Source organism: Empidonax traillii, unplaced genomic scaffold (genome assembly GCF_003031625.1).
Source record: "Empidonax traillii isolate 1590-97213 ecotype Southwest subspecies unplaced genomic scaffold, ASM303162v1 scaffold17:size2698205, whole genome shotgun sequence".
In the NCBI taxonomy this organism is placed as follows: Eukaryota; Metazoa; Chordata; class Aves; order Passeriformes; family Tyrannidae; genus Empidonax; species Empidonax traillii.
This window is the reverse complement of record NW_020955210.1, coordinates 2,201,892-2,221,144: the sequence shown is the minus strand read 5'-3', so window position 1 is coordinate 2,221,144 and position 19,253 is coordinate 2,201,892. Positions and strand designations below refer to the sequence as shown.

Sequence of the window (19,253 nt, the reverse complement as noted above, 5' to 3'; positions counted from 1 at the left end):
CATTCGATATTCAAAAACGCTCTTTACATATACATCACTTGCTAATTTCGTCAGTGTGTGCACATTTCAGTGACTGATAATAGGACATTGATATTTAAAGGACAAATAGCTCTGACCCATAAAGAGGCAGGAGATCGTATTTTTTCCCTGCCAATTCAAGTCTGCCTCTTAAAAATAAAAGTTGGAATAAAAGAGGAAATGAAATGCTGGATATCTGCTCACAACGAAGAACTAGAAAAGGGAGGGTGAAGAATGCAATTAAACCACAGAAGTAATGTACAGAATGGCAAGTTTTCTTTATGGTGAAGCATTGTTATTCTCTATAGGGACAAATGGATAATACTGTCGAGGTGCAAACAGGAAATCTTTTGGTTTTTTTGCTGCCTGCCCGCTTTTATTTTCTGAACACTGAGAGATTACATATTTGCTTTCTTCGTGCGCACAAGCCGTTTCGTTATCAAGATAATGTTTCTTTCAAGTATTTCAGATTTTCCTCCTCTGTCTCGTAGGTTTGTGCATAAGGTTCGTTGCTGTGATCTGCAGAAGCCCCAGCCCTTGGGAAGAAGTCTATCCATGGAAAAGAAAGTCCCACCACATTTCTGTAGGTTACTGAAGTGTATTTCATTCGAGATGATTTTCTTCTTCTTTCGTGCCTAAAATCCGTCTCAGAGATAAACCACTAGTAATTTCTTTCTTTCTTCTTTCTTTTCCTTTCTCTTCCTTTTTTTCCTTTTCTTTCCCCCCCTCCCCCCCAGCTTGGAATGTAAATCCTTTTAAGACTGAGCTATTTTTAGTCTTTTCTTTCCTGTAGGTGTCCACGACTGAGCAGAGAACACGATTAAATAAACACGGGTTGTAAGTACATTAACTCGAAGAGAAGCTCGGGAAAGGGACGAGTGTTTAATAACCCTGAGACAAAGATTTATCTCGTTAAAGGTACTTCTTCTCGCTGGTCCATGGAAACTGAGGTGGCTTTGCTCAGCACAGACGGTGTGAAAGTGAGGAAGGAGTCAGTCCTGGTTGTGGCAGAACAGGTAAAGTCTGATCCGGAGGGTCTCTGCGCCAGCCCGTTGGACTGCCCACTGTGGCAAGCCAGGCAGGAGCAGGGGTTGCTCCCGGCGCTACTGAGTCCATGAGTTGGGGCAGGGTAGAGAGAGGGATGCCTGAAGGCGCACAGCAGTTCTGGTCTCGGGTAGGGATGGGAGAGGACCCTGAAGGTGTCCAGCGGCCTCAGGGGGGTACTGAAGGGGGTGGTGGCAGAGGCCGATGTGGCGCCGATGCCCATGTGGGAGTAGTAGGGCAGGGGCAAGTGAGACGGGAATGGATACGGCAGGTTGCCGGTGGCCGCTGCATGGCTCATCATGTAGGTGTAAAACGCCGGGTCGGCTGGGTGAGGCCAGGTCATGGCCAGGCGCTGCCGCTTGTCCTTCATCCTGCGGTTCTGGAACCAAACCTGCGGGGAGAGGGGAGGCAAGAGCCGTCACCCGCCGTCGCTCCGCTCCGCCCGGCCGCTGGTAACAGCCCCGGGGAGGTGCGGCGGACGCGGGTCTACTGGAGAGCAGAGACCGACCCCAGTTCTCCCCCTCGGAGGGAGTTGTCATCATGTACGGAGGGATCAGTTAAGCCCCTATTAAAAAGTCTACAGGGAGACCCAGAAGAGCAGCGCCTTTAGGCTGCTTGTTTTCCTTTCTGCTTCCTAGGGCTAGTCCTGCTGTCCCCCATCCCCCACCCCTGGGTCCCAGCCAACCGGGCAGCTCTGCCTCCTTGGTGCCCTTTCGCATCCAGAACTACCTGGGTTGCTGTCGGGTTTATTTTCATGAGCAAATGCTTTTGAAAAGGCAAAGGAAAGCGAGATGGAAACAAGATCTGCTACTGGCTTCCTCTTCCCTCCCCCAAGACTTGAGCGAGATTTGGACTGGACTGCAGGAAGGATTAAAAGTAATCTGCTAGGGAGAGGCTGGATTAGCGGCGCTGGTCGGGATGGCTCCGGGAGCCGTGTCCCCTCTCCCGCATTGCTGCAGGGTGCGGGCAGGGCCAGGAAAGGGGCGGGAGGCGGGGGGAGCTGAGAGGGAGGGTTGTTCTGGCGAAGTGCTTTCCCGAGTTTTGCAAGGAAGTTTGGCCATATAGATTTATATCGTGCTAATTGGAAACATGTCCGAGCTGCGTGTACCTTGATGGTGGTTTCTGGCAGATTTAGAGCAGCCGCCAGCTCACATCTCCGGGGCCTGGACACGTAATTCTCCCGGTAAAACTCCTTCTCCAGACGGGCGATCTGCTCGCGGGTGAAGGCGGTGCGGTACCGGCGCATCTGGTCGCTGGCGCTGCAGGTGAGCGAGCCCTGGGAGCCGCCGCTGCCTCCGCTGCCCTTGGGGTGATCCCCCCCGCCGCTGGGGCTGCCGGCCAACGCCTCGGAGCACGGCCCTGCGTGGGGAGCCCGGAGCAACGACACACGCTCGGAGGAGGGCAGGCACGGAGGGATGCTCGCTGCTCGCCGCCCCAAAGAACTCCCTTCTCCCCCCCAAGTCCTCCCCATTAGGCTTTTCTGTGCCTGCCCGGGTATTCTAAGGATGCTAGGAAGACATGCAAGAGGGACCGGAGAGGAGGGCAAAGAGAAGGGGGATGAAACACCGGTTAAGGGTTTGGCGGGTGCTTATTCACTCTAGTTGGAAGGTAACCTGTGCCCGCCATCCCCCAACACAAACATGCCGCACTGGCGGTGTCTGCCTCATGACCTCCCACTCGCTTCCCCTACTGGGAAACCGGAGGCGGGCGCCGCAGCATCCCCCGACCCTGAGCGTCTGGGAATGGCAGGTGTGCCCGCCGGCCAAGCCACACGTCTCCGCGGCCCCTTTCTCCAGGTCAGCAAGGACCCAGGAGCGGAGCAGACTGGGATCCTTTTCTCTCTGAGGGGAAAAGGAGGCCTCAGGGATCCTCTGCTCAGCCTCCAAAGCCCAGGATGGGGTATTTTCAACGAGTCTGTAAGGAACAAGGGAGAGCAGACAGAGCTCTCCACACTTCCCGGCTTCTTGAAGTGATGGAGGAACGTGGAGGTCGGAGAACTGGGTTGTTGTCAGCGTAGGGGGGGTCTTTGCCGGGCTGGGAAGGTGGGAATAGAGAGTGGGAAGTGGGGGCAGGGGGATAAGGGGCCTGGCCGCTGCTTTTGCTTTCAAATGCAACTCTCTCTCATTGTGCCCGAGACCAAAGGCAATTAATTCATTGGGACCATTTCCGAGCTGGCGCCACGGAGACATAGAAGTGACAAGGTAATTTGGGCCTTTTTTTTTTTTTTTTTTTTTTTTTTTTTTTTTTTAAACCCAACTCTCAAACAAGGCCGTCGCTACCGCTCTTGGGGCAGGCATGAGTCGGTGAGCGATTTTACGGTCTTTATGGGCGCTTCCGCACTCGATCGGGCACATTTCACCCTGCAAAACCACAAACAGCTCTCGGCCACAAAACCCGTTTGATCTTGCTCCCACACATACACATACAAAAAAACCCGCCGGCATGGAGGATCGTAAGGGATTTCCTGGAGCATGCACTATCTACGCGATAGGAAAGAATAAAAATAAAATAGAATAAATTGAAGAGAAGAGCGAGTGATGGTCTTGGCCAAGGGGGTCTTACGGGACAAGCCGCAGACCTGATTGCATCCGCGACGGGAAGCCTGGCTCCCCTCCAGGGATGCGGGGGCTGCCCGGTGTTGCGTCCTCTGACTTCCAAACAAGTCTCCCGGTGGCAGGGAGAGAAGGAATCAGCCAGGAAAAGAGATCACACACACACACACACACACACACACACACACAGATTTCTCTACCCCTCGCTCAGCTGGCGAGGTGAAAACACCCTCCGGCAGCCCCCCGCCCCCCCAGTGCTGCCACCCAGCCCCGGAGCGGGCGGGGGGCTGGAGGCATGGGAAGGAGTTGGGTACCTTTGCTGTGCTGGTACTCGGCGCTCCCCGTGGCGCAGTCCGGGGTGCAGCTCACCTCGATTTCCTCATAGAAATCCGACTCAGTGTCCGAGCTGCTCTGTTGCCCTTTGCTGGAGGGGGGCTCCGGAGCGGGGGGCTGCTGTCCGGCCGAAAGCAGTGCTGCCGCCGCCGAGCGGCTCTCCGGCACCGTCCCTGTCCCTGGCAGCACCTCCACCTCCTCTTCGTCTTCTCCTCCGCCACCTCCTCCTCCTCCTCCTCCTCTCTCCCGGGACGACAAGGGGCCAGGTCTGGGGCTGAGGCAGTTCCGATGGATCATCTTCTCCTGCGGCTCCGGAGCGGGGCTCCCCACTGCTTCGGACAAATTAGGCACCCTCTTGCCAACTAGAGCGCCAAGAGTTGTCCCCTCCAGAAACATCACCATCTCCTTCCTGGTTTCCATTGTGGCTTTGCTTAAGGGAGGGGAGAAAAAAATCCAGATCTCTTCCCCCCCTCCCTCCCGCTCCCGCCCCAACCTTGTACAAACCCAGCAACCCTCTCCTGCCAATGCAGAGGAGCAAGCGGTGAGATAGGGTGACCTTGTGATGCGAGCGCTACACTCTGCTGTGCTGCTCTGGGAGGGATCACCATTGCCCTCTTCTTTCTAAGCTGTCATCCTCAATGGTGCAGTCGTCATTACAGTACCACTGGTGACGCCACACATTGATTGCCAGTGGATAAATAGAAACGTCTGCCATTGGGAAGATGAAAGAAGAGCCGGAGCGAATGGGCTAAATGCATGATGCACCAGGTGTAGGAGCCCGAGATGGAGAGGGAAGTGTGAAAAAGAGATGCATATGGAGCTGAGCTGCAAAGAGGTTGTAACATGCGGAGAGAGTTCCGCGGGGGGAAGCCTTGCCTGACAATTAAATAGCCCTTTGACTGCTTTAAGCCACAACCTTGATGTAGAATTGAGGCGAAGATCCCTAGCTGCATCCTGGAAGTGAGAAGATACGTACTCAAGCCTCTTCCTTGGATGCATTTTTTATTGCTGGCAATCAGTTTCCGCCTAACTGCATATATAAGGCTTCTAAGAATCCTTTGCAAACTTGACGATAAAGAAACGCTCTGCTGACATTTGAATGTAAAAATAGCTTTGATTTCTTGCTGTGGGTCAACATTGGTTCCTATTCGTAAACTGTCATTGCTTTCTATTGACTGAGATTAAAGTGTTAGTTCAAAATTTGGAAATGCGATTGTATACTTATTGCTTTTTACAGATGAAAAGATACAACTACTTCACTTATAACTGTAGTTATTCTGATTATCTGACGTTTATAATTTGCTCTTATTTTTTCCTTTGCTGTTTCCATTTGTTCCACGATTCTTGTACTTTTAAGAGGGTTTTATGTCTCTTCTCCTTTCTTCTTTTTAACTAAGGGTTTTGCAGAAAGTATTCTGTGCTTTCAGGGGGGGAACTGCAAGAAGAAGCTCTGCCAAGAATAATTCAGGCTTAGAGAAATGCAAGTTAGCAAGGCCAGAGTTTATGCTAGCTAGCAGATGTTGTTAAAACAGACATGACAAGGGCAACCATTTGGACAGAACTTGTCTGAAAATAAGAGACCTTGCACCGTAAATACAGCGGCACACGTAGTCTTTTTGGCATATTATGATATTTCTAATGAATGCGGTAAGTATCTAATCTTCAGTTAATCCTGCCTCACACGTGTATTGTCAAGTCATTTTCGCCATCTGTTGTAACTAGGTTGGTCTAAATTTTTTTCTCAGAGTGTTATTGGCTAGTCAGGATACAGAAAACATTCAACCAATTACGTTCCTAACCCGGTAAGGAATTTACTGGCATATCTGAGGTGACGTTGCTTCGGTGGGGAAGAGGCAGCGCAATAGGAAACATACTGTATTTTTCCATTTAGCCCTGCTTGCGAGGCGGGCATGATGTAGGGAGACAAACAAACAAACAAACAAACAAGCATGATTCCTGGTCCGCTGGATGCATGGATTAAGGTGTTCTTCTGGCAATAAGCATACCGGTTTCAGGGGGATAAACCAAGAATTTTTACAGGGCTGTGGCCACCAGTCTCCCTTTTTCTCTGTGTAAATAAGTATGCATTTTTCCACGCAAGTCCACATCATGCACACAACTCTCTCTGGACCGTGCTGCTTTCCCTCACACGTGTGAAGTGCTCCAAAGCCTTCAAGTTTCTTGAAAACTCATTGCTAGATTCAATTTCCTTTCTCTTCCTTGCCAGCTATCTAGACTGGTGTGTGCCCTGTGAGGACCCGTTGCTCATCCCTGCCGCAGCCAGGCTCAGCTTCGCGAGCTGTGCCAGAGCGGAGTCGGGGAAGCAGGACCAGGTCTGGCTGCTGCAGCGGGGGGCTGGAAGGATGGGCGGGTGGATGGATAAGGTAGTCTGCCTTTGGCACTGAGCAGAGGCGGAGGGGCAGCGCTGATTCCGCTGTGTGGAGCGGTGCGAAGCGGAGCGGTGGGGCCAAGCCACTCAAGATGAGGCGCGGGGGTGGCTCGGGCAGCGTTGTGCCCGCTTCTGCTGGTGCCGCTTCCCACAGCTGGCGGCATAATCTCTGCGCTTGGAAGGGGTATCCCTGGCACCTCCGAGTATGTGTATGAATGTTCAGCTTGCCCCCAGTCCCAGAGTAGCCCCAGCCTCCCGAGGAAGCTCACTTCCATCCTTCTTTCCAGCTCAGCCAAGCAGACGTGTTGGAAGAGGCTGGCTGTTGTTTGTGGCGGGCGGAGAGCATCTCCGCATGACAATGAGTTTGCTAGCAGCAAGAAGAGGGATACTCATGTCTGTTTCTAAACAAAACAGTAAGCCAGAGCTGAATTCCGAATAGGAGGGAGCGCTCCCAGAGTGGGCGTTGGAGACGATTGCGGGGAAGTTGATGGGAAATCCTCTGTCTGGCAGACTGGAGCCCTGGAGATGGTACCCGTGGATTATGCTGGCCGGTCCCCCCGAAATTTTATTATCTTCGTTTACGAGTCACTGCTGTCTCCTTCCTCACCCCATTCTTAATCCGTTCCCACCAGGAAGCCACCCGTCATGTACTTCTCGTCGGAGGTTTTGTTGAGCCCGGGACGGTGGTCATTGTCAGGGGCGGTTGGACTCAGCCCACAGCAGCACAGGCTGAGGTGTACCCCTGCACGGACAGATGCACACCCCCGCACACACGCCTTTATTTCCCAAGAGTAAACACAGACAGTTTAAAGGCCCGAGTGGGGTCTTCGAAAAAAAAAAAAAAAAAAAGAAAAAAAGAAAAAAAAAGGTACTGGAATTTTGGAGGTCAATTTAGATTGTATTAATTAAGACTTCTTAAAATGTCTATTTTTACATCCCCCAGGAGCAGTACTGCCGCAACAGCCCCTCGCACGTCAACAAGCCGGTGGCGCAGCGTGGCGGAACGAAGAGCCCCGTCCCGGTCTCTACCGCGTCTGCGGAGCTTTGCCTCGCCGGGAATGTGGGGTCCGGTGCACTGCCTTCTGTCTAGTGTTTCTCTCAGATCTGTCATTCTCAATTTGGAAGGAGACTCCCTCATTTGGAATTAATTTCCAGGCAGATTGGAAAGTGTATCTCTATGGATTGGTTCTTTTTTTTCTCTGCCTGTTCCAGACAGAGATTTAAAACCTATTCTCTGTAGCTCACTAGGTCACAGCCAGGCTGTCATAACTATCTTCAAAACTTTTCAAACCGATTTATTTTTCCGAGTGTACAGCTTTCCCTGCTGACGTACGGCCAAGGCGAGATCAGGATGCCGAATCCTGCCCTAACGCAGGCTAAAAGGTAGCCCCGTATACGGAAACCAAACGAAACACAGACACACACTTCCCAAAACAAGGAAGTGATAGGGAGACATTAAAACATTACTGGAGTTATATGCTCATAAATCAGGCGTTTTCCATGAATGTGCTAACCCTGCAGAAGGAAAGGCAAATCACACTCTCCTTCCCCGTGGGATATTTATTTTCTTTCGTCGGTCAACAGGGTGTCAATAACTTTTGACCGCTACCGTCCAATTACAACTGGGAACCCATGATGTGCCTTCAGTTTCTCTAAAAATAAACCCTGAAATCTTGTGGTCTTTAAAAAAGGAAAAATGTTTAGATAGACCGCGGAACGATTTAGTGCTGCAAGAATTGATATGTAGTGCAAATAGGTAACCAAACCAGAAAACCTATTTTTAAATTTTTAATGGGTAGTGTTAACAATAATGGCGTAATTATCACTGTTTTATTAAGGCTATTTTTTACGACATGATTAGAGGTGGAAAGTTTGGAAAGAAGAGAATAATAGGCGTATTATTCTGGGATGTAAAGACAAGCTGGTACAATGACAGCACATAACACGTAAGTTGAGGAGAGAGAGGAACAGAGCAGGGAGTGGGATGTGCCTAGGAGAGCATGTACTGGTATTTACAGGATCCGATCCAGGACACATTTCTGCCTCCATGCACCTCTGAATACCGGATACCGGCATCTCTGCCTGTTTTGGATTTTTTTTTTTTTTTTTTTTTAACCTGTTGGCTGTCCGAAGCAGCGTTTCCCTGTCACCGCAGGAGGCTCTGGAGATTTTTACCTTTTTAGACCAAAACCGGGGGAAGCGGGAGGCGGGGGGAGAGCGGGTAAGGGCATGATTCCCGCTTCTAGGACATTCACGACAAGTTTGCCCGTGGAAAATAAATCTGCTGCTCTACTGATGTCAGTGAGTAAATCATGTAGGAATTTGTGCTTTCGATTTCAATTGCTATCGCTTCCAGACTCGTCGAGAACTATAAAACTGCGGCAATCTTTTAATGTTCAGTGAGCAGTAGAAACACGATATGCGTGGCAGACTCCATGATTCGAAAACAAAAAAAAATTATTTCTGGTGTGCATTTAATTCCGTGGAAGGCACAGATAAAGGAAAATAGACGGTATTTCAGGGGGTCTTGCGACTAGACTTTTTTTTTTTTTTTAAGACTTGATTTAATAAGGACTGAGCTTGCAGTCCTCCCTGCTGTGCAACTTCGCGACTTCCCCCGGCGGCTGACGGCGTCGCCTGAAACCTCGTACGCCGAAGCATCTCTTAGAGAAACATCGAGGGCTCTCAGGGGATCTTTAGGTGCCCAAAGGAAGAGGCATAAGGAGGGATATGGCATTACCAAGAGAAAACCGCAGGAATGCCAGAGGCGAACATACACCCTTTCACCGCATGTAGCATTTTAGTGTCTTGCTTTATTAAAAGAAACAAAAGGTCCGGAAGGAGCCGAGAGGACCGATGTTGTTGGCTGGGGCGCTGACTCCGAGAGCTGCCCACCTTCCCTGTCGGAGCGCCGTCACCCATCCCGGCCCCACCGCTGACCGCCGCCTGGGGCACCCTGCTATTTCCTCCGCTATCACCCCCGGGTAGGCGCCAGGGCCTTTGCCAGAAAGAAATGGTTGAGACGAGGGGCGTTTGCAGTGCACGGCGTCTTCTGTGCACTGCTGTAAGCAAGCGGCGCACGGCCAGAGCAGCGGCTCTCTGCGCCCTCTTGCAGCCCGTCACTTTCCAGCCATGCTGGCAGCGTTACGCCTGGTTCTGCCCCAAATAGGCCAAACCCTGGTATTTTCACCGGGGTGAAGATGTTTTTATGGAGAGCCTTATGAGCAGGTGTGGAGAGGGACATAGACGTGGTTCAGAGCGTTGGAAACTGTTGCTAAGAGGTGGAAACTCTGCCTAGAGAAAACGGTTGAAAAAGCCCTAGATCATATATTGTATCCTAGAGACCCTTATCATCCCTAGCGAGGGTGTGACAAATCCCTACTGAAGATTCCTTTGGAGATAAAGGTGTCCAAGGGGTACAGGATCTGCTGAGGAACCTCTCGCCCTTAGGGAAATTCCAGAAGTGGGTATTTTACTCCAGAGACCCAACAGTGTGTCTCTTGTAATGAAAGGTTGATTTCCTCTTTGATTTGAAAAGAAGCAGATCTGACCCATGGGAACACATATCTTTCCTCTTGTTTTCTCTTTATACACATCATGTGACTTCATTTAAGATGACAAGGAATGGAAAGCTGTATATGAAACAAGCAAATGAAAAGGAGGAATAGAAGAAGAAAAGAAAAGGAAAGAAAAGAAAAGAAAAGAAAAGAAAAGAAAAGAAAAGAAAAGAAAAGAAAAGAAAAGAAAAGAAAAGAAAAGAAAAGAAAAGAAAAGAAAAGAAAAGAAAAGAAAAGAAAAGAAAAGAAAAGAAAATCCCAGCCACGTAGGACACCATCTCAGTGGAAATTCTCTCACTCTTCACTGAGGCTGAGTGTCCTTAAAGAAAACAGTCACATGATGCAGAACGTTCACCTCTGCCTCATTCAAACTCTCCACCAAACGAACACTCATAAAAACTCAAATATGGACATGGAAGGCATGTTGAAATAAAGTTTTACCTAGTTTTTACAACGAAGAGTGAACGTTAACCCCTTAACCTCCAGTCCCACTTTTAAAAAAATTCGTCTACAGCCAGCCAAGTTGAGATCATCATCTGTTCTCACTGTGCATCCTAACATCAGTCTTGTCTGCCTGGTTTATTTTTGTCTTGCAGCTCTGTACATGGCCCTCAGGAATGAGGATGTGAATCCACAGGCTGGATGTGTCCCACAAAAACAAAACATCCACCCTGACTACCTAAGCAGTGGTCAAGTGCCTCAGCACGCTCCCTGACAGAAACGTCCAGGTTTGTATCCTGGGTACTGAATCCCCAATGCCTGACCACTGTCTCTCCCCTGTCTGTGAAATCCCTGCTCCCCTGGACAAGGACAGAGGTAACTTAGCTGCGTGGAGAAGCAGGCCACGCACACTGAGCAAAACCAGTGACCTGTGTTGATGGGGATCCTTCTCCGCTGGCCCATTTTTCTCCTCTGCACTCTCAGAGCTCAGCTCTGGGCACACCATGCATATCCTGTTTCAGATGACTGGAAGATAGTAATCAGGGCAAAAGCAGAAATGTAGGAAATGTTCACAGCAAGTCATGGGTTTCTGCCAGAGAGTTCAGCCCAAGAATAAGTAGGAAATTCTGAGTATGTCTAAAAAACTTATAGCAAGGCAAATAAAATTCCTGGAATCAGATTAATTTATTCTGTTTTCCCCTTCTTGGTTCATGCATATTTACAAAGAACACAGAAATTTCTCTGAAATTACTGACCAACTTCTCACCCTATTTTCCAGTACCAAAAGTTTCTGATAAACATTTCATCTGAGTTTTTCAGTCACTGAGGGCCAGAAACAGTGAAAGGATGAAGTGAAGAAAGAGGTAACCTAAGTTACCCACCGCTGTAATAGAACTGCATTAACTCCTTGAGGAGTAATGCCGAATGTTACCCCGCCTGTCCCCTGCTACACCCAGGCACAGTGGTGTAGTGCTGTGGGGTGTCCAAGCTCTTTGCCTGGGAGAGCTCGTCTTTCAGGCCTTCCGCTTCCCAGGCTGAGCTCAACAGGGAAAAATCTGCCTCCACACGGATCCCGAGGTAGGCCCGACCTCCACCATATTGCTCCCAGACTCGTAGAGAAAACTGTGGCCCGCGTGGACGCCCACCGAGATGGATTTCTCCCCAGGTGGTCCCACGGGACGCCCGGCCTGCGGGGGTTTGTGCTGGTCCGCGGGAAGAACCACTGCAGCCGCAGGGAGGCTGAGAGACAGATCATCACGTTTCTGCTGGGAATCGGGGGCGTATCAGTATTGCGTGGAGAGAAAAATCTGGACATGTTCATGTGATTGCCTGTTGTGTTGTCTGAGAACGGGCGTGAGAAAAGATAATGTTAGGAGCGAAGCCCAAGTGCCCGGGCTTAGCTGTATCCGCGAGAGAAAACGAGCACGTTCTGGGAAACCCCTGCAGAGAAAGTCAGGGGCTTGTTTCTCATGCAGTGCAGAACTGAGCAGGGCACGGCTTAAGTAACGTGAAGGCTGCAGCAAGTAGCCACGGCACACGGGGCAGACATGGCAGACGGGGGCAGCTGCTCAATCCAGGGCTTCCCTGCGCTGCCTGTACCGTGCTGTATGGGTCTGTTTCTCTGCTGGCTTGTTGCACACTCCTTTAGAGAATCATCTCCCAGGAGCTAATCCCGAAGTTCCCAGACCAGTCGCATCAACAAAGGAGACGAGGAGGAAACACGACACAGCCCCGGGGGCATGGGGATTCGGAGTAAGACAGAGTCCCTGCCTATCCCGGATAGCTCACGCCTGAGCACGGCTTCCCACTCCCGCCCGCGCCCCCGGCTGCAGCCTTGCTTCCCGCAACGCCAGTCGCGGCATCTCCCCTGCCTCCCACCCTCCCAGACGGCGGTCCCTGGCTGTGATCACCACGGCCCCTACACTAACTGCTGTCTTCTTGCGCCCCCCACTGCTGATGGGCCGCAGAGATGAAAGGAACCAAGCCAGACCGCTCGCCCTCCCGCTTCCGGTTTTTTTCTTCCTTTTTTTCCCTTTTTTTTTTTTCCCTCTTTCCTTGTGCCAGTGAAGAGTATATGAGAAGGAGCACGGAGGGCAAGCAGCACCTCCAACGGCTCCCACCCGTGGTGCTGGGACGCGGAAGGTTACCCCTGCCTTCCTCCCGCGGGCAGGGAGGGGCCCACCGCCGCAGCGGCCTCCCAGGCGGCCAGGTGGCATCAGCACCGCCCCGCGCCTACCGTCCCGCAGGCACTGCTTCGCAGTCCGCGGCTAATTCGCTGTTTCTTTCGTAAGTGACGTCATCCTCACCAGCAGCACCCCTCGAGGTCAACACCATTTTGCCCAGTCCAATTTTAAACTGTCGGAAAACACGCCCAGGGAGAGAAACCGCTGCTGCAGGTAAAACCTGTAAGCGATGAACTCAAACAGGTCCTTCTGGGGCGGTTCCCGGGGAAAGTCGGGGCACATAGCAGCAGCGTGGCTGGAACAGCTTCATATTCTCTTGCTCCTCTCGGAGGGTCTGCGAGAACCCAGCGTTTCCCACAGGCGGCCAAGGGTTTAGATATGCTGAGCCTGAATACAAGGAAATATGCCTGTTTGCTTTAATCGCACTCGTTGACCTGTGCTACGACATGATATGTTCTCCCCGTTTAGAACTGTGGTGTGTGCCATATAGCACACCTTATCCCGTATGTACATATATAGATACACACGAACACGCACACATTTATGGTATGTCTGCATATAGAAACGTTCTTCACGCTCTTGTTCTTCCACTGAAATCCAGCTTTGAGAAATCTGCTCAAATCCAGAGAGACTACAACGATGCGCCAGTACATGCCTTCTACTGCGGATACATGGCAACCTGTAGGGGTTTGTCGTTTCCAGTCCACGAAACTCGTTTTGAATGCTTTTGGTCTTGCTGCCAACCAGCAGTTAAAAAAAACCCACCCAACTGCTATAATAATAATCAAAGCATGTGCAAGGAATCCTTTCTCGTTACGCACCTTTCTTACAATTTTTCTAGCAAGCCCCACAAGAAACACGAATGACTCGACTGAATTAAGGTATAGAGGACGCTTTCTCGGTAAGCAATGTGACGGAATCGTTCCCTAGGGAAACCTTTGAAACACTTTCATATTGGGGGGTTGCTTCTCCTCTATAGCTCTTCCCCCTAGACCATAGGATTCAGCCCCCACGCATGTTTTGGAAGAGCAAACGCCAAGCCCATAACCCTCAGAAAGCAGAGTGCTCCCCGGGCATTTGGGGCGATCCGAAGACGGAAGGGCGTTGGGACCCGAAGCCGCCCACGCCCACCCCCAGGTGGGGAACATTTCAGGCACTGCAGTTCTTCAGGAAAAGACCTACCTAATCTACAGGATTGGTGTGTTTCTCGAGAGAAAAGGAAGGGAAAGGGAAAGCAAAGGGGAAGAGAAAAAGAGCCCTCACAACTCGGAGAGGAGAAGCGGAATAAAAAGTTGCAAGGGAAACGTTTCCTGACATCCAGGCTGAGTGCAGGAAAGTCACTGGAAATGGGATTAAAGCTGAGAGCGTGTGCTTCAAACCACCCCTCGGTGCGAGGAAGGAACATTGCCTGAGGGCTGCAGAGGGGAGAGAAGAGGGGTGAGATCTCGCAATTTGCCCCTTCACGGGTGGTTTTATCCCGTCACGCGTGGGTTTTGGATTAAGGACATCAAACTGCAAATCTCACTCTGCCGGGAGCATAGGGCTCCCGGCAGAGTGAGATGAGCTCGCTGCTCGCTGTCCTCCGCAGGACTTCTCCCGGGGCAGCTGGAGGGAGCCGCCCGGCTTTGCGGGAGACGATGTGTTGCTAATTGCCTGGAGGTTATTATCGTGCACATCCCCCCAGCAGAGACAACGATATCGTTCGGATCCTGCCCCTGGCCCTGAAACCGGCGGGGCTGTAGGCGGCCGAGAGCAATTAAGCCCCTGCCGTGTTTTTTTGCCCCCCGAGCGGCGTCACGAAGGGCCCTGGGAAAGCGGCTTCGGCAGGCGAGGGGGTCTGAAGGCAGGACCTCCGGCCCTGCAGCGCTGCTGGCCCCGGCCAGGAGGGAGTGGGGGAGCCCCGGACTCCACAGCATCTGCCGGCATCTGCCCCTTGGCCACAGCGCTAAGGGGCGAGCCACCCTCTTTGAAACCGGGGCCTTATCCTCTTACAAGGGGCATTTTTGCAAGGAAGGGAGCAAACCAACTTCGCGGTGGCCTTTGGATGGGGAAGGGTAGGGAGAAATCTCTTTCCTCAACCCTCGTCCGTCTCTCAGCTGGCTGTTTCTGAGCTGTTTCCTGCATCAGTCCCCCACCCTGGCGCCAAGGGGAGGATGTGTCTGGCTGGCCAGGGCCATATTTTCTTTGTCCAGATTGCAAGTACTTCTAGTGTAGAAAATATAACAACTGATGCTGTAAATACAAACAATTCTATGAAGTTCCCATTCCCCTGAAGCTATGGGAGTACCCCTGGACAGGTAGATAGAATTCAATGCTCTCTACCTCCCTTCAGTAAGGTGCATGGCCTGCTCGGCTGGTCATCAGCATCCTCTTGGCCCAGGAGCACCAAGGGCAATGGTTTGGGGCTCAGACTATACAGCTGGTCCCAATACCAGTTTGGCCAGAGCCTGGCCTTTGTGACCTCCATCAGCTTTGGGTGTAGCAGCAGAAATTACTTCTCTCTCCCGCAGGCTCTTTCCTAAATGCCGAAGACACCAAGCCAGAAATATTTTGCTTTACACTGCCCAAGCAAAAGCTGATTTCCAGAACGCTGGTGGGGCTGGAAAAATTTCTGCCCTTGGGTTGGAGTTCTCAAGCAGAGCACAGAGGGGAGGTACCAAAACCATGTGTCTGAGGTGGCTGCCACACGCAACACAGAGCAGAACAGCTATCCTCACATGTAATTTTTTTTTTTTTTTAATGACAACATTGCCGTGTGTGCTTGTATAAATCCTCAGTGATTTCACAGCTCCCCACGGTAATATCACCAGGCTGACTCTTATGATTTCCTCTACGCCTGCACAGTTTTAGATTTATAGGTCTCTTACATACTCATTCACAGAAATAAAAAGGGTGGGAGTGGAGAGGACTTGATTTCTGGCTTCTCTCTGAGTTTTCCATGCCAGATCCATGCAAGATCTAGGGCTTTGGAAATGTGGGTTTGTGAACCAACCCCTTAACTTATTGTTCCCGGGTTAGGGAGTTAGGCACACACTCGCGCTCTCATGTACACACACAAACTCGCCTTATGAAGGGTTAAAATCTGTTTAAAGTGCTAAAACTGCATGTTGGAAAAGGAAAAAAAAAAATTTTAAAAATAGACCTAAAGGCATTCAAACCCCAAAAAACTTGAGTACTCTTGAAAGACTCTTTGCATGGCAGATGCAGTAATCCCATCTAATAACCACTCTGGTGCCTGATAGGTCAAAATTCTCCCAGCCCTAAGAAATCTGAACTTTGTATGGATTAGGATGAAATCAAATGGGTATATCAGCATGAAAATTGGACAGTGGAAGAGCAGCTGCTGAGAGGGCCAAAAGGGTCTGATTTTCCAATCCAGCCACCAGGAGCTGAAGGGAAACCAATGGATGTCATGATGATGACAGGGAATCAAGAAATAAGTGTTCTGAACTTGATAGTTCTTTGAATAGCGGGGAATTCTCAGCTCATCTCTCTCTACAGGGCTGTTACTCACTCTCTTTACTCCTTAGCTGTTTGTCAAGTGTTTCCCTGCTGATAGCACAACATTTAGAGAGAATGTCTCTACCTCCCCCACAAGAAATGTCTCTATCTCCATGGGGTATATGCCCTAAAATATATCAAGTTTGTTTTCCTAGGTCTCTGACACATAAAAGGAGATCTTCATTCGTCCCAGTGAAAGTGATCTGCAACACAAGCTGGTTTCCTCTTTTCTGAGACAGGATCACATGTATGTTTAAGTTAGGATGTTCCAAATGCAAATGTAGTGTCTTCCAAGCCCTGCAGGGAGATGAAAGACACCAGACTGTATATATGCCCACAGACTGTATATTCCATGTATATTCCATGGCATCAAGCCTTCACACTAGTAAGAGATCATTCCTGAAGCACAGTAATCTCCATTCAACACTGAAGACCTGGAGTTTCCAATATGCAAGTACCTGCTTTTAGATGCACTTTGGGTGCACTAATAAAGGATTAAGCCCTCCTGTTACCTCATCATCCTGTCTGGAAGTCTTTGCACTCCCTTTGTAGAGTAGAAGTTAATCAAAGCAATTCTTACAACTTATACACCTCACAATCAACACAGTAGAGGACATTTGTATTGGTTTAACCAACACCTTTCAGAGGGTTTTCCTATATAATAAAACCAGAGCACTGGCTTTCAGGTACCTATGTACGATACAACAGAGAAGGTAGATCTGACCTATGAACCAGGCAAGTTGACAGAGTAATTTGTACTTTGAAATCTGTAGAATGTGTGTGACACAGCTCAACATACAGACTATTCTTGATGACTGGAGGGCAAAGACTTGTTCACACATGGAAATGCTGGAGGATGTCCACGCAGGACCTGCTGTTCTACCACAGATCCGCACCCCATCTTAGCCCAAGGTGAATTTCCTGGTTTGACAAACCTGAGCTGCCAGTGGAGATAAGGAAGAACACAGGAACTTGTTCAGAACAAGAATGTTCACATTTGGAGGTACTGAGGGAAGGCCATTGTGTCTTAAACTGAGATCCTATCTTAATTTGCATAAGCTTTCAAGAGTATATGCTCATTAGAACAGTGTGATCCTTTCGATAACTTCCTAGTTCAGCATGACTGAGTGTCTTCTCTTGGTTTGCAGTAAATTCATCCAATCTAAATGTAATTAAATAAAACTCAGCTGAGATAAAGGGCTCCCACAAGTCTCCATGTAGATTCTCATCTCAAACCACAACCCAGACCAATTCCGCAAAGAGGTTGGAGTATAAAGTGTTGAAACTAATTTCTTTTGAAATGGAGGAGGCCTCAGCTGAGCAGGGAAGAGTGAGTCACCCTCAGTGTGCCTGACAGGCAACTCCAACAATGGTGATGTGCTCAGCTGTAAACTACCACCTCGCAGCTATGACAGCACAACTGATGGACACAGCACCTCTTAGTGCATTGCAATGAAATGGAAAATAAGATTATAGAAACCACTGCTGGAACACACTAATTAGTCTCTCTAATTCCTGAGCTCTGACAGCTTTGCTGACAAGGTGGAAGAGCTAGCTACCTTCATCTGCTTCACTCACAGCTACTGTTATTAATTAACCTAACATGATTTCAGTTTAAATTAACACACCAGATGCCGTGGCTGAGGGATGGACATCCCCTTTTTTACAGCTGGATTGAAAACAGCAGTAACCTCTTGATCTACATCTGCTAAATCCAAGATGAATTATCAATCGCATCGCTCGGTGAAATGCTGTATTGTATGGACACTCCTACTTAAGTACTTGTACCCACTTATGTATGTCATTTCTGTATAAAGAGTTTTTTAATCATCTGGAGGGGAATAAATATACAGGGTTTATAATGGCCAAAGACTGGGCATGTCATATATTGAGTAGTTTAACCAACCATTACTTGTCATTGTACCTATGCAGTTGGATGGGCAAGAGCTTAGTTGAAGTGACAGGGTATTTTGCTCTGGTCAAGGCAAAAAATCCACTTCAATTTTATGCATCCTCTGGCAGCCTTTGTTCTCCTACCATTTCTGGTGCACATTGGAGCTCTTCCAGGTAGCCTGTTTTGGGTAGTTCAGACAGCAGAGGCTGTGGCTGTACTTCAGTGGCACTCATACATTGTATGGTTGTTTGTGCAGGGTATTGCAGGGCTGCTCCAAAACAGGATAAATCACTTTCCAGCAGTGCCTGATTCTGTGACATAGATTTTGGGTGGAACTTCATGATGTATTTTAACCATTTGAAGAAGCATATTTTTTATCTCAGTGAAAAAAACCAACTGTTTAGACGTCACTGGAGTGTGGATGATGAATTTAGGAGGAGAGCGGGAGCCAGGAAATCTGGAGTTTTCTTCCTGTCTGCCTGCTAGTTCTGTGGCCTTGGGCAAGTCCTAGTCTGTCTGACTCCACTTCCTAGCCTGTAAAATTGGGATAATAGTAGTTACTCCATGGTGATGACTGCAGTGGTGATCAGTTATCAGTTTTTCTAAGGAGTAAAAGCCCAACTTTGGATATTATTGCTTGTAGTATTTTAAAGAGAAACAATGTCTTTGCTATTCATATTGATATTTGAGGATTATAAGAACAACCCATCCCTTTACCCTGTTCATCAGGATCACTTTACAGTACTCTTCCAAGAGTCTCTAGAAAAGAGACAAATACAGTTTGTAACCCAGTTCATCTGCTTAGAGGCATCCTGGGCATTATGCAGCTGCTGTGCAGCATCTGAATTGGAAACAACCTAGTTGTCATTAGAGCAGATTTTAATTGAAAGAACAAATAATTTTTTAATGGCAAAGCTTCATGTTTTTCGCTTGCACTTCTATTTTGTACCACCTTTTTTTCCCCTATTCTGATAGTATTGAAATGTTTCCTTTCTCCCTCTAAGGAAATCAAAAGGAAACTCCCAAAATATTGCAGTTTAAACATCAATTTAAGATTTTCTCATGAAAAAAGTTTTACTGTCAGCTCTGTTTCAAGCCACCTGTCTCCTTAAGCAGATGCTGGTCAGGTAAGCTACTGTCTTGTATTTCCCAATTCTTTCACAGTTCACCCAGCACTTCTTTTCCTACATGTAGATGGAAAGCTCTCCAGGGCAGGAGACATCTCGGTGTTCTCTGCTTTATACATGCTCCACAAGTCCTGTTTACAGTGCTAAGGAGCAACAGTAGCAATAACAACGAAAATATATGACTAAGTGATCGTTAGCTCTAATAATTCTTGAC

General features: G+C 49.1%; 1 protein-coding gene across 1 annotated transcript; it reads right to left on the bottom strand.

Moving 5' to 3' along the window:
* Positions 1-655: 655 nt before the first annotated feature.
* EVX1 (even-skipped homeobox 1) lies at positions 656-4,485 on the bottom strand. The gene is made up of 3 exons (XM_027896670.1): positions 3,929-4,485; positions 2,171-2,421; positions 656-1,453 (listed from the first exon to the last, which is right to left on the bottom strand). Exons 1-3 carry the CDS (start codon positions 4,365-4,367, stop codon positions 923-925), a joined length of 1,221 nt encoding a protein of 406 aa, XP_027752471.1. The 5' UTR covers positions 4,368-4,485; the 3' UTR covers positions 656-922.
* Positions 4,486-19,253: the final 14,768 nt, after the last annotated feature.